Genomic DNA, 12,836 nt, shown 5'->3' on the forward strand with positions numbered 1-12,836 from the left:
TACATAATGTTACTGTACATGTAAGTAATAGGCGATATCTTATTCCAAAATCAAGACTTTGATATTTATTATGTTTTTAAGATCTTTAGACTGTTATACAAGTTACATATTTCACTCTTCTGTTGTTGATAATATTGCCTTAGTCTAAATTAGCTAATAGCACAGCAAATAAGGTAAATTTCCAGCCTACAGTGTTTTATTTTGTAGCAACTATATATTCTACAGTCTTGAGATGACTGCAAATTAATGTTGAACTTGAGCAGTTCAGCTCATTATTCATCAGGAGTTATCTGAAGATGACAATAAATCATATTGCCAAAAATTCATACAGTACCCATATCTCAGCCCAACAGACCATTCAAAAAGAATTTGAATTAGAAATTCGGCATAATTGTCAGTGAGAGTATGGTGAATGTTGAAAGTTTCCCCATTTTCTGTATAATATTGTGGGATAAATTCTAGTATCCAATTCCATCCATCGGCTTTGACCATTGACATCATACATAAGACAGAGTTGCTACATTAAGGTGATATCTGAAGGTATCAAGACTTACTTGAAAACAAACAAATGTAGCACAGAAAAAAAAGATGATGATGATGATGTGTTATATACATATGTACAATAAAATACAATTACAGTTCACATGATTAATTACATAGCCATTAACAGGCTCAGTGATCAACTGGAGACACTACTCACCATAACTAGCCGATGTTTGGTGAATCCGCCATACAGGTTACGGACTTTTGGGGTTGCTAGTACTGCTTGTGCTTGCAATTTTTGAGTGATTCTTTCATTGCATTATAAACTAAAACTATACACCACCGTATAATATCAGTAAACAGTAATTTCATTTCTTCTTTTAGGTAGAACTATTAGACATCCTGCACCAACCTAACATAGTCACTGAGACGTATAGCACCACAATTTGGTTTTGTGGAGCAGTCTCTCCGGTTTAGTAATGAGCTCACTATCCAAAGATTATATCCCAAACAAATTGAACTAACTAAAAAGAAGGTAGCAACAGAAAAAAGGGAATAAACACGTGTGAAATAAATATCATCACAGTTTATGCAAGTAAGTGAAAGAACCACAGGTGACTTTTAAAGACCACTACAATATCACCAATAGTAAACTCGTAATATTATGGAATAGGGGTATACTTAATAATAAATACTGAATCTAAGGGGACTACTGTATGAAAGAGGGGGTGCTGGGTGGGAACAAACTCAAATCTAACACAATGCAAAATGAAATAAATAGTAACAAACAGGAAACTTGGAAAAAACATAAACAGGAAACAAGGAGAGAGCAAAACAGAAAATTCATGAAGAAATAACAAATTTTGGAATCTTTAACTAGGATTGAGCTATTTTAGGTCAGTTGTTGTTACCATTTCCAAGGTTCAGTAATTTTAGCATTTTGGCAGTAGGTGTGTGCAATGTTTTCTTGCAAGTTTCCTGTATTTATTGTTACTTTATGTACTATTTTTGTTGCTTTCTTTGAGGATTTTCGTATGTGGTATCTCACTACATCTACATTAGACCTAAGCCACCGTACAGTGTATGGTGGAGGGTACCCTGTACCACTGCTAGTCATTCCCTTTCCCATTCTACTGACAAATAGAGCAAGGGAAAAATGATTGTCTATATGCCTCTGTATGAGCCTTAATTTCTCATTTCTTATCTTCATGGTCCTTGCGCAAAATGCATCTTGGTGGTGCTAGAATCATTCTGCAGTCAGCTTCAAATGCTGGTTCTCTAAATTTTTACAATGGTTTTACTCAAAAAGAAGCTGCCTTCCCATTTGAGTTCCTGAAGCTTATCCATAATAGTTGCTTGTTGTTTGAACCTACTGTAAACAAATGTAGCAGCCCACACCTCAATTGTTTCAATGTCTTCCTGTAATATGGTCTTGTGTGGATCCCAAACACTTGATCTGTATTCAAGAATAGTTAATACTAGCACCTATATGTGATCTCGTTTACAGATGAACCACAGTTCCCCAAAATTCTCCCAATAAACTGAAGTCAACCACTCATTTTCTATACCACAATATTCACAAGCATGATCCATTTCATATCGCTTTGCAACATTACACACAGATATTTAAATGAAATGACTGTGCCAAACAGGACACTACTAATGCTTTATTTGAACTTTTCCTTTTTCCTTTCACCTGTATTAACTTAATTTTTTCTAAATTTAGAGCTACTCGCCATTAATCACACCAACTGTAAATTTTGTATACGTCATATCCTCCTACAGTCAGGGAGAGACTACATCTTCCCTTACACCACAGTGTCATCAGCAAACAGCTGCAGATTGCTGCCTGCCCGGTTCGCCAAATCATTTATGTGCATAGAAAATAGTAGTAGTTCTATCATACTTCTCTGGGGCACTTCAGATGATTCCCTTGTCTCAGATGAACACTCATCAATGACAAGGACAGTGTACTGGGTTTTGTTTCTTAAGAGGTATTTGAACCACTCGAATGTCTGGAAACCTGTCCTGTAAGCTTGTTCCTTTATTAACAGTCTGCAGTGGGGTCTGCTTCAAGTGATTTTCAGATATCTAGAAATATGGAATGTGCATCTAGTCCTTCATCCATAATTTTCAGTATGTCATGTGAGATAAGGGCAAGTTGAGTTTCGCATATGCGATGCATTCTAAAACCATACTGATTCATGGACAGTAGCTTTTTGGTCTCAAGGAAATTTATTAGTATTCAAACTGAAATTATATTCAAGAATTCTGCATCAAACCAATGTTGAGGATATTCATCTGTAACTTTGCAGATCCATTCTGTTACTCTTCTTACATACAGGATCCATCTGTGCTTTCTCCCAGTCACTCGGGATTTTGTGTTTTGTGCAGGCTGATAGGTATGCAACAAATTCAAGTTCGTAAAGGGCCAGTGCTGTAGAGTACTATTTGTTAAACTGAATTGGGATGTCATCTGGAACTGACAACTTCCTTGTTTTCAACTCTTTCAGTTATGTCTCTAGCCCATGGATGCTTTGTGCTATGTCATCCATATGGGACTCTGTGCGATGGTCAAAGAACGATACGTTTGAATGATTCTCCTGTGTGAACCGTTTATTAAGCACAAAATTTAAAACTTCAGTTTTCCTTTTGCATCAGACTGGTCAACAAGTGACTGGAAGGAAGTGTTCGACCTGCCTATTGATTTTACATAGGGCCAGAATTTTCTCGGGTTCTTGGCCAGGTCTATTGCTGAGGTATGACAATGGTAGCTGTAGTACACTTTGCGCACAAATCTTTTTACAGGTGCGCAAATCTCTACTAACCTTTTCCTGTTGTCATTGCACATTCTCTTTTGAACCAAGAGTGTGACAGCCTTTGCTTTCTCAGCATTTTCTGAATTTCATTGTTAAATCATGGTGGGTCTTTTCCATCTTGAACCCATTTACTAAGCACATACTTCTCCATATTATGATTTACAGTCTGTTCCAGCTTTGCTCATAATTCATCTGTGTCCATCATACTGGAACTAAATGGTGTCAGTTAATTGTCTAAATGAAATGCTGACAAGTGCTCATCTCTAATTGTTGATTCCACTTTATGTTGTTATATGTCACTTTAATTAGGTTGGATTACTGATCAGTTAGAGGTTTAATGTATGGTATCACTCTCTGTACTACTGCAGAAAGGTAATAAATAACAAACCTTGGAATTCACAATTAGAATTGACCTATATATGTCAATTGTAGTCACTGATTCATAGGTTTGTTATTGTTCAGTTTAGTATAGAGAACACCACCAAGATATAGAAATGCTGAAAGAAAAAACTGCAGACACATATTGCAAAAATGCAAATATAATATATCTTAGAATCAGCAAGTAGAATCCACATATATATCACAAATCTACATGTTGATTACAAGATTCTTTATTTTTCACGATAGTTCAGGCAGTAGGTCCACAAATGAGAATCCTAAGAAAAAATTGGTTCACACAGCACCTACAAAAATGTGAGAAGTAACAAACCTTGCAATCAGTAACTAGAATTGACTTATATAGATCAGTTCTAATGGTCGATTCTGCGGCTTGTTGTTTTTTGCATTTTTCAGTAGGTCTGGGTAAGTTCTTTCTTTTTGGATTTTAAAGTTTGGTATCACTATTTGTAGTTAAGCTATGTAAGTAAATTCTAACTGTCAGTTCCACGTTCAGTGTCCCCTGCCCCTCCCCTCACATTTGATTTTTTATTGGGTGTTAATCATTATGTCATTAAGGATTTAACTTTTTCATATTACTCTCTGTGCTACTGCAAAAACATGATTAATAAGAAATGCTGGAATTGACAACTAGACTTGACCTACATAGCCTGAGTACAGAGACCAGAATAATAATAATGATAATGATGATGATGATGATGATGATGACAAAAAATACACACTTACAGAAAAACATGACCTGTGGAATGGAGAACTAGAATTGATCTATACAGCTGTCCTCTTAGGTTTTTGCCTAACCTCACACACTGAAATCGTGCCACATTGGGAAAAAATAGCCAAATATTTGTGAGAACCACATTTATTAAAAATGATAGCTGATCATTTCACCTGCATCAATGTAGTTTGTGCTCTCAGGTTCATGGCTAACATACACTCCAGCAACTGTGCCACATTTGGAAATAAATGGCCAAATATTTATGAGAACCAAGATGATAAATACTATTTCTACTTGATTCACACACAGTAATTTAAGCTGTGCTCTTAGGTTCCTGCCTAACCACAACTTTGAAAATCGCACCATATTTGGAATAAACAGCGTAGTTTACATCAGTTACTAAGACAAACGCAGGAATATTTGATAACAGGCCACTTACATCCATTGCATTTTAAACTCGTGCCGTCACACAGGACATCACTGGTCAGAGCTGACAGGTGGAATCGGACACTATAATTGACCCATATTGTGTATATAGCTTAAAAAACTGGGGATAGTAATATTTTAACAAAATATTTGAGAGAAAATACCACAGACAGTCATTCATGGCTTAAAAAGCTGCTGCAAGTTTAAAAGTAATTGCTGTTGTAACTTTCTTTAAATGATTTCTCTGTTGGTTTCTTTAATTTGTGGCAGATGTATGCACACAGAGTTGCTATAGTTATGAACACAATTTACATTTTGTAGATGCGCCGACACTATGAAATTACAACACTTGGAGTGACAGTGTGGCATATACAAGAATATGAGCACTCAGAGTTGCCCCGGTCATCACTTGGTCAATTTCACATGGGTGACAGTTATGTCATTAGATGGCAGTATTCCATTACAGTAACAGGTATGTATCAGATAATGAAGCAATTGTGCTGGAAGTATTTATGTTCTTTACCTTTGATACTGTGTTCATTGTCTCGTTTTTGCCAATACATTATTTATTTTATATTCCTCCATCTTCCTTCTACTTCCTTCTTCTTTCCAGAACAGAATTAAATTGTACTTCATGACATGTGAATTATAAAGATATTAACATAAAAAATACCTAAGGCTTCCTCTGTTACTGCTCCCTCACCTACTCCCTATCATCATGCCTTACTTGTTGTATCTTTCTTTTCCATCTACAACCATACTCTCCAATGTAGTGTGAAAAGCAGGACAGAGGGTACTTCCCATTGTACCACACATTAAGTTTGCCTTACGTTCCATTCACTAGTGGTAGATGCAGGTAGCTGTACCATTACACTGTAAAATATAGTTTGAAAATTGAGCCATTGATGGATACATGGTGGTCTATTGAAATACAAAGTGTAATGAGATTGTTCCATGTAATGAAAATATGTTCAGCTGCAATTCGTCAGCAACTTGTAAAAGCTTGTGGGGTGAATGTAATACCATGAAAACGAGTATGGTTTTTGTGCCAGAAATTTGATAAAGGCAGAACAGATGTGTAAAATGAGCAAAGATCAGGACTGACTAGCACATCCACCTCAGCTGGCAAGAGACTGATTAAAGCCAGATGGTTGCATTTGTAAGAGGCAGATTGCACATGAACTTAAAATCTCCTTTTGATGAGTAGCGCATACAATACAGAACACAGTGGAGTAGCAGAAAACATGTTCTCACTGGGCTTTGTGACAGCTCTCAGACAAGAATAAAATGAAGGGACTGTGTTTTCTCTCCAGCACATAATTTGATATCAGGTAGAGGGTGCTTCTTTTTCTGCACTGTATTGTCACAAGGAATGAAAATGTGTGTGTGTCAACATTTTGGAGATCTAATAAGTTCAAACCCAGAGAAATTGCAAAGAAATTTGTGGCCAGTCCTTAGGGACACACACATGGTACAGCTGGTTGATTTCCTCAGCAAAGGAGAGACAGTAGGTATCGCCAATTATTGTGATGTACTGGAATGGCTGCAGAAGACAGCTCAGAAACAATGACTGGGATGCTTTCGAAAGGTGTCAAGTTGTTGGCTGACAATACCTAACCACATATGGCCTGCATTACCTGTGATTTGGTCTAATGTTTTCTATGAACTATATCTTCTCTTTCACATTTCATTCAGTCCATATCTTGCACCAAGTGATCTGTATCTCTTCAGAGTGTTAAGGAACCACCTGTACAGTTGCCACCTTAGAACCAATGATGACTTTCAGGAGGCTGTTGTTAAAAGACACCTAGTGCTGGACTTTTAATATTGGTTTCAATACACTGTTTAACTATGGAACAAATATTGGACAACTGTGCTGACCTTGTGTCTAAGAAATATGTGTACTTACCTTAGTAGCCTATTGTGTCTGTCTGATTTTTGTGGATAAGCTCTTTCCCACAGAGGACATGTTACTTACTTTTTGAAGCACCCTCGTATTTACCATTTGTTGAGGCAATAATTAAACAGTAAAGTTTAAAATGGCAGTAATCTGGTTTGTAATTGATTCCAAGGAGTAAATATCAATGTTGTTTCTATTTTGTATGTTTTCTGCCAGATACCATTTTACTAATGGTAATTATGCTCACAATTGAATATATCTGTTCTTAAGCGTAAGCTCAAACCAGTGTCCTTATGTGTTATTTCATAGGAAGAGAGCTCAGTGGCCAGCCCTCTCGTCACTCAGTTGCTGGCAGAGATAGGTGTGCTTATTTCTGTTGGCAAGGGCAAGATGCATCACTGAATGAACAGGGTGCTGCTGCTCTTCTAACTGTGGAGCTAGATCATGAACGTGGTCCACAAGTTCGTGTGGTACAAGGCTATGAACCACCTGCATTCCTGGCACTTTTCCAAGGCAGCATGGTCACTCACATTGGAAGAAGAGGAGATACGGATTTTCAAGGTAAAAAATGACGGTGTGCTGTAATATAGCAAGTAGTGATATGTCTCTTTCCTTTTTAACTTGTGTGCTGTTCTGTTGTGTGTTACTTTTGTAAGCAGCTCTCAATTATGACATGGCAAATTCTTCATTATTTGGATCTGCGGAGGCAGTTTATCTTTGAAGCAAACTTAATTTTGAGTCTTTCCTTTTAGGCACAGTTAATTATTAATTTTTCTCCCATTGTATATATTGTAACAGGAAATAAGTAGAATGTTTTTATTTGATTAAATTGAATCAGTACCTTTCCTTTCTGTACATACATATTATTATAGATTATTATAGATAATAAGAGATATTTACCATTATAGAAAGTACTGTATATCTCCGAATCCAAGATGAGGTTTTTTCCTGAAATTTTATCCCCAGAAGTAGGGGATCATCTTTCTTTCACTGCATATGATGTATAAGGTTTCTTTCCTTTCTTTACCAAATAGAATCTCAAGCTTCCATGAAGCAGTAACTCACTCTCAACTGTGCCTACCACTTTAACCTAGAACATACGCATGCACTCTGAGGGTAGTTGTACAATAGCAGGAAGTGTTTGTTGCCTCAATTTTTTTTCATATTAACAGAATCTTATGTTGGTTCTTGGTAGAACAACATTATAATAAATGAAAAGCACCAGTTTGATTTTGTTCTACAATATTACTTTTATTGCTAATCGGTTTTCGGCTTACAAGGCCATCTTCAGACATTTACTGAGTATTATCACCAAAGAAGTTCAATGTTAGCAGACAACATTGGAAGAGAAGTAACACATCTAGACTGAAGTAGAAACATACAGTAAGTATGTAGCTCAGTCGGTAGAGCACTTGCCCACGAAAGGCGAAGGTCCAGAGTTCGAGTCTCGGTCCGGCACACAGTTTTAATCTGTCAGGAAGTTTCAGTAAGTAACAGCTTTGCAATGAAATAGTAAAAACTGAATAGTACATAAATAACAATGGAGTTGACAGGAAAACCTTTAGACAAAATAGTAATAGCATGCCTGCATAACAGTTTCTGTTAATAAACAAAACTAATAAAATAAGATAAAATTAGTACCAGACAAGGTTGCGAGTATAGGGTTTCCTACTATGTCAGGAACATGACAGCCCAGTGTGTTTTTAATAGCAGAGACAAGATCCAGTTATTAGCCAACAGTGGGGTATACAAAATCACCTGTTCTGATTGTGACAAATTTTGCATTGGTCAGTCAGGCAGAGACATATCAACTAGGCTGGCTGAACATGAACACAGCTGGAGGTTGCAGAATTCAGACTCTGCATTTGCTGAGCATGTACTGAGTGAGGGTCACAACTACCAGCCAGTGTCCCATGTACTTCACTTAGCAAACAAAGGCCGTAAACTCAACCTGCTGAAGCCCTGCAAATTAACAAACATCTTGCTCACAGTCCAGATCTCATCCTAAATGACCAGACACAACTCAACACTTCCCCCCTTCCTAAACTTCATATAATCATCTTTGTTGTTCATTACTTCCCACACTCTCTCCTCCTACGTATTCCCATTTTCCTATATTCATTAAGTTGTTTTATTTGTTGCAGTTGTCTTTGTATTCCACATAGGCTGTAGTTTCAATAGTTAAGGGTTTCCTTTTAACTTGTACTTGTATTACTGTCCATGTTTAACTCCCCTTGTAGTTGTCTCATCAAATACTGTTCATATTTTACTTTGCTCATTTATTTAATGAAAACTGGTACACAGCCACTGCTTTGATTATAATGTTAATGTTAAAATGCAGTACCACCACACTCTCAAACTGTAAGTTCCCTCAAACACCTCCATTTTCCCGCATTTATTAATTTCTGTTTATCTTATTGATATTGCTTAAGTTCCTTATGTATTCTGTATTTACATTGACAACTGTCTCTTCTTTTTTAATTGGTTGTGTATCACTCTCCATGTTTCATATCTCTTGATGCAGCCTTGTCTAGTACTAATTTTATCTTATTTTATTAGTTTTGTTTATTAATAGAAACTGTTATGTAGGCATGCTATTCCTATTTTGTGCTATAGGTTTTCCTGTCAACTCTATTGTTATTTATGTACTGTTCAGTTTTTACTATTTCATTGCAAAGATGTTACTTACTGTATGTTTCTACTTCAGTCGCATCTCGTGGTCGTGCGGTAGCGTTCTCGCTTCCCACGCCCGGGTTCCCGGGTTCGATTCCCAGCGGGGTCAGGGATTTTCTCTGCCTCGTGATGGCTGGGTGTTGTGTGCTGTCCTTAGGTTAGTTAGGTTTAAGTAGTTCTAAGTTCTAGGGGACTTATGACCACAGCAGTTGAGTCCCATAGTGCTCAGAGCCATTTGAACCATCTACTTCAGTCTAGATGTGTTACTTCTCTTCCAATGTTGTCTGCTAACATTTAACTTCTTTGGTGATAATACTCAGTAAATGTCTGAAGATGGCCTTGTAAGCCGAAAACCGGTTAGCAATAAAAGTAATATTGTAGAACAAAAGCAAACTGGTGCTTTTCAATTTGTTTTTTATCAGTTTCATTTGAATTCAGAGATCCCATTTCTAAGCTGTGTAGAAAGTGACTATTGGATGTAGTGTGGAACAACATGGTTCCACATCCCTTGCTCAGTGTTTTCCAGCATTGTCTATGGAGAAATTGGTAGAGTATCAGTGACGCATTGTAAAACTGAGACAGGAACATACTTCCCTCCTAGGGAAAATCAGAAACTCTGACAAGACTCCTGTTTACTTCGACACTCCATCCAGTACAACAGTTGCAGAGAAAGGTGTGAAAAGTGTATTTATTCACACTGCAGGCAATGAGAAATTTCAAATCATCACAATGTTGTGTGTGCCTGCTGATGGAACAGAATGTGACCCTACATCTTCCTCAGTCATAAAACTATGCCATGGCTGCCACCTGGTGTTATATTTCGTTGCAACAGAAAAAGATGAATAACCTATGACTTGATCATAGTTTGGCTCCGTACAATCTGAAGTAGGAAGCCAGGTGCTCTTGTAAAGAATCGTGGGAGGTCAATCCTTGATGCTTTCAAGAGGCATCTGACACCAGCAGTGAATGTAGAGTAAGAATAAGAATCTTTATTAGCCGTTCAGTATTTTCTTATACAATGGGCTTCGTCAATAAGTTCTATTACAGTATACAGATGGTTACATTCTCATAACAATGTATATATAAATCATATGAAATTTAGTGTAGTACAATAGCACACATTTGGAATTTTATATATTATTAATTTTACAATAAAAAGGAAAACATTATACAGATTTATATTAAGCAGGGAGTATTCATGTTCTACATCTACATCTACATCCATACTCCGCAAGCCACCTGACGGTGTGTGGCGGAGGGTACCCTGAGTACCTCTATCGGTTCTCCCTTCTATTCCAGTCTCGTATTGTTCGTGGAAAGAAGGATTGTCGGTATGCTTCTGTGTGGGCTCTAATCTCTCTGATTTTATCCTCATGGTCTCTTCACGAGATATATCTAGGAGGGAGCAATATACTGCTTGACTCCTCGGTGAAGGTATGTTCTCGAAACTTTAACAAAAGCCCGTACCGAGCTACTGAACATCTCTCCTGCAGAGTCTTCCACTGGAGTTTATCTATCATCTCTGTAACGCTTTCGCGATTACTAAATGATCCTGTAACGAAGCACGCTGCTCTCCATTGGATCTTCTCTATCTCTTCTATCAACCCTATCTGGTACGGATCCCACATTGCTGAGCAGTATTCAAACAGTGGGCGAACAAGCGTACTGTAACCTACTTCCTTTGTTTTTGGATTGCATTTCCTTAGGATTCTTCCAATGAATCTCAGTCTGGCATTTGCTTTACCGACGATCAACTTTATATGATCATTCCATTTTAAATCACTCCTAATGCGTACTCACAGATAATTTATGGAATTAACTGCTTCCAGTTGCTGACCTGCTATTTTGTAGCTAAATGATAAGGGATCTATCTATCTATGTATTCGCAGCACATTACACTTGTCTACATTGAGATTCAATTGCCATTCCCTGCACCATGCGTCAATTCACTGCAGATCCTCCTGCATTTCAGTACAATTTTTCATTGTTACAACCTCTCGATACACCACAGCATCATCTGCAAAAAGCCTCAGTGAACTTCCGATGTCATCAACAAGGTCATTTATGTATATTGTGAATAGCAACGGACCCATGACACTCCCCTGCGGCACACCTGAAATCACTCTTACTTCGGAAGACTTCTCTCCATTGAGAATGACATGCTGCGTTCTGTTATCTAGGAACTCTTCAATCCCATCACACAATTGGTCTGATAGTCCATATGCTCTTACTTTGTTCATTAAACGACTGTGGGGAACTGTATCGAACACCTTGCGGAAGTCAAGAAACACGGCATCTACCTGTGAACCCGTGTCTATGGCCCTCTGAGTCTCGTGGACGAATAGCGCGAGTTGGGTTTCACATGACCGTCTTTTTTGAAACCCATGCTGATTCCTACAGAGTAGATTTCTAGTCTCCAGAAAAGTCATTATACTCGAACATAATACGTGTTTCAAAATTCTACAACTGATCGACGTTAGAGATATAGGTCTATAGTTCTGCACATCTGTTCAATGTCCCTTCTTGAAAACGGGGATGACCTGTGCCCTTTTCCAATCCTTTGAAACGCTATGCTCTTCTAGAGACCTACAGTACACCGCTGCAAGAAGGGGGGCAAGTTCCTTCGCGTACTCTGTGTAAAATCGAACTGGTATCCCATCGGGTCCAGTGGCCTTTCCTCTTTTGAGCGATTTTAATTGTTTCTCTATCCCTCTGTTATCTATTTCAATATCTATCATTTTGTCATTTGTACGACAATCTAGAGAAGGAACTACAGTGCAGTCTTCCTCTGTGAAACAGCTTTGGAAAAATACATTTAGTATTTCGGCCTTTAGTCTGTCATCCTCTGTTTCAGTACCATTTTGCTCACAGAGTGTCTGGACATTTTGTTTTGATCACCTACTGTTTTGACATAAGACCAAAATTTCTTAGGATTTTCTGCAAAGTCAGTACATAGAACTTTACTTTCGAATTCATTGAACGCCTCTCGCACAGCCCTCCCCACACTACATTTCGCTTCTCGTAATTTTTGTTTATCTGCAAGGCTTTGGCTATGTTTATGTTTGCTGTGAAGTTCCCTTTGCTTCCGCAGCAGTTTTCTAACTCAGTTGTTGTACCACGGTGGCTCTTTTCCATCTTTTACGATCTTGCTTGGTGCTTACTCATCTAACGCATATTGTACGATGGTTTTGAACTTTGTCCACTGATCCTCAACACTATCTGTACTTAAGACAAAACTTTCGTGTTGAGCCGTCAGGTACTCTGTAATCTGCTTTTTGTCACTTTTGCTAAACAGAAAAATCTTCCTACCTTTTTTAATATTTCTATTTACGGCTGAAATCATGGATGCCATAACCGCTTTATGATCGCTGATTCCCTGTTCTGCGTTAACTGTTTCAAACAGTTCGGGTCTGTTTGTCACCAG

At 37.8% G+C, this 12,836-nt stretch overlaps 1 protein-coding gene across 2 annotated transcripts in view; it reads left to right on the forward strand.

The window, feature by feature from the left end:
* LOC126251867 (supervillin) overlaps positions 1-12,836 on the forward strand; it is a 695,256-nt gene that overhangs the window by 623,766 nt on the left and 58,654 nt on the right. For both annotated transcript variants that reach the window (XM_049952554.1, XM_049952555.1), the window contains 2 exons: positions 5,161-5,311; positions 7,049-7,300. In XM_049952554.1, the coding sequence (XP_049808511.1) occupies positions 5,161-5,311; positions 7,049-7,300 (403 nt within the window). The remainder of the gene's footprint in view (positions 1-5,160; positions 5,312-7,048; positions 7,301-12,836) is intronic.

Source organism: Schistocerca nitens, chromosome 4 (genome assembly GCF_023898315.1).
Source record: "Schistocerca nitens isolate TAMUIC-IGC-003100 chromosome 4, iqSchNite1.1, whole genome shotgun sequence".
Classification (NCBI taxonomy): Eukaryota; Metazoa; Arthropoda; class Insecta; order Orthoptera; family Acrididae; genus Schistocerca; species Schistocerca nitens.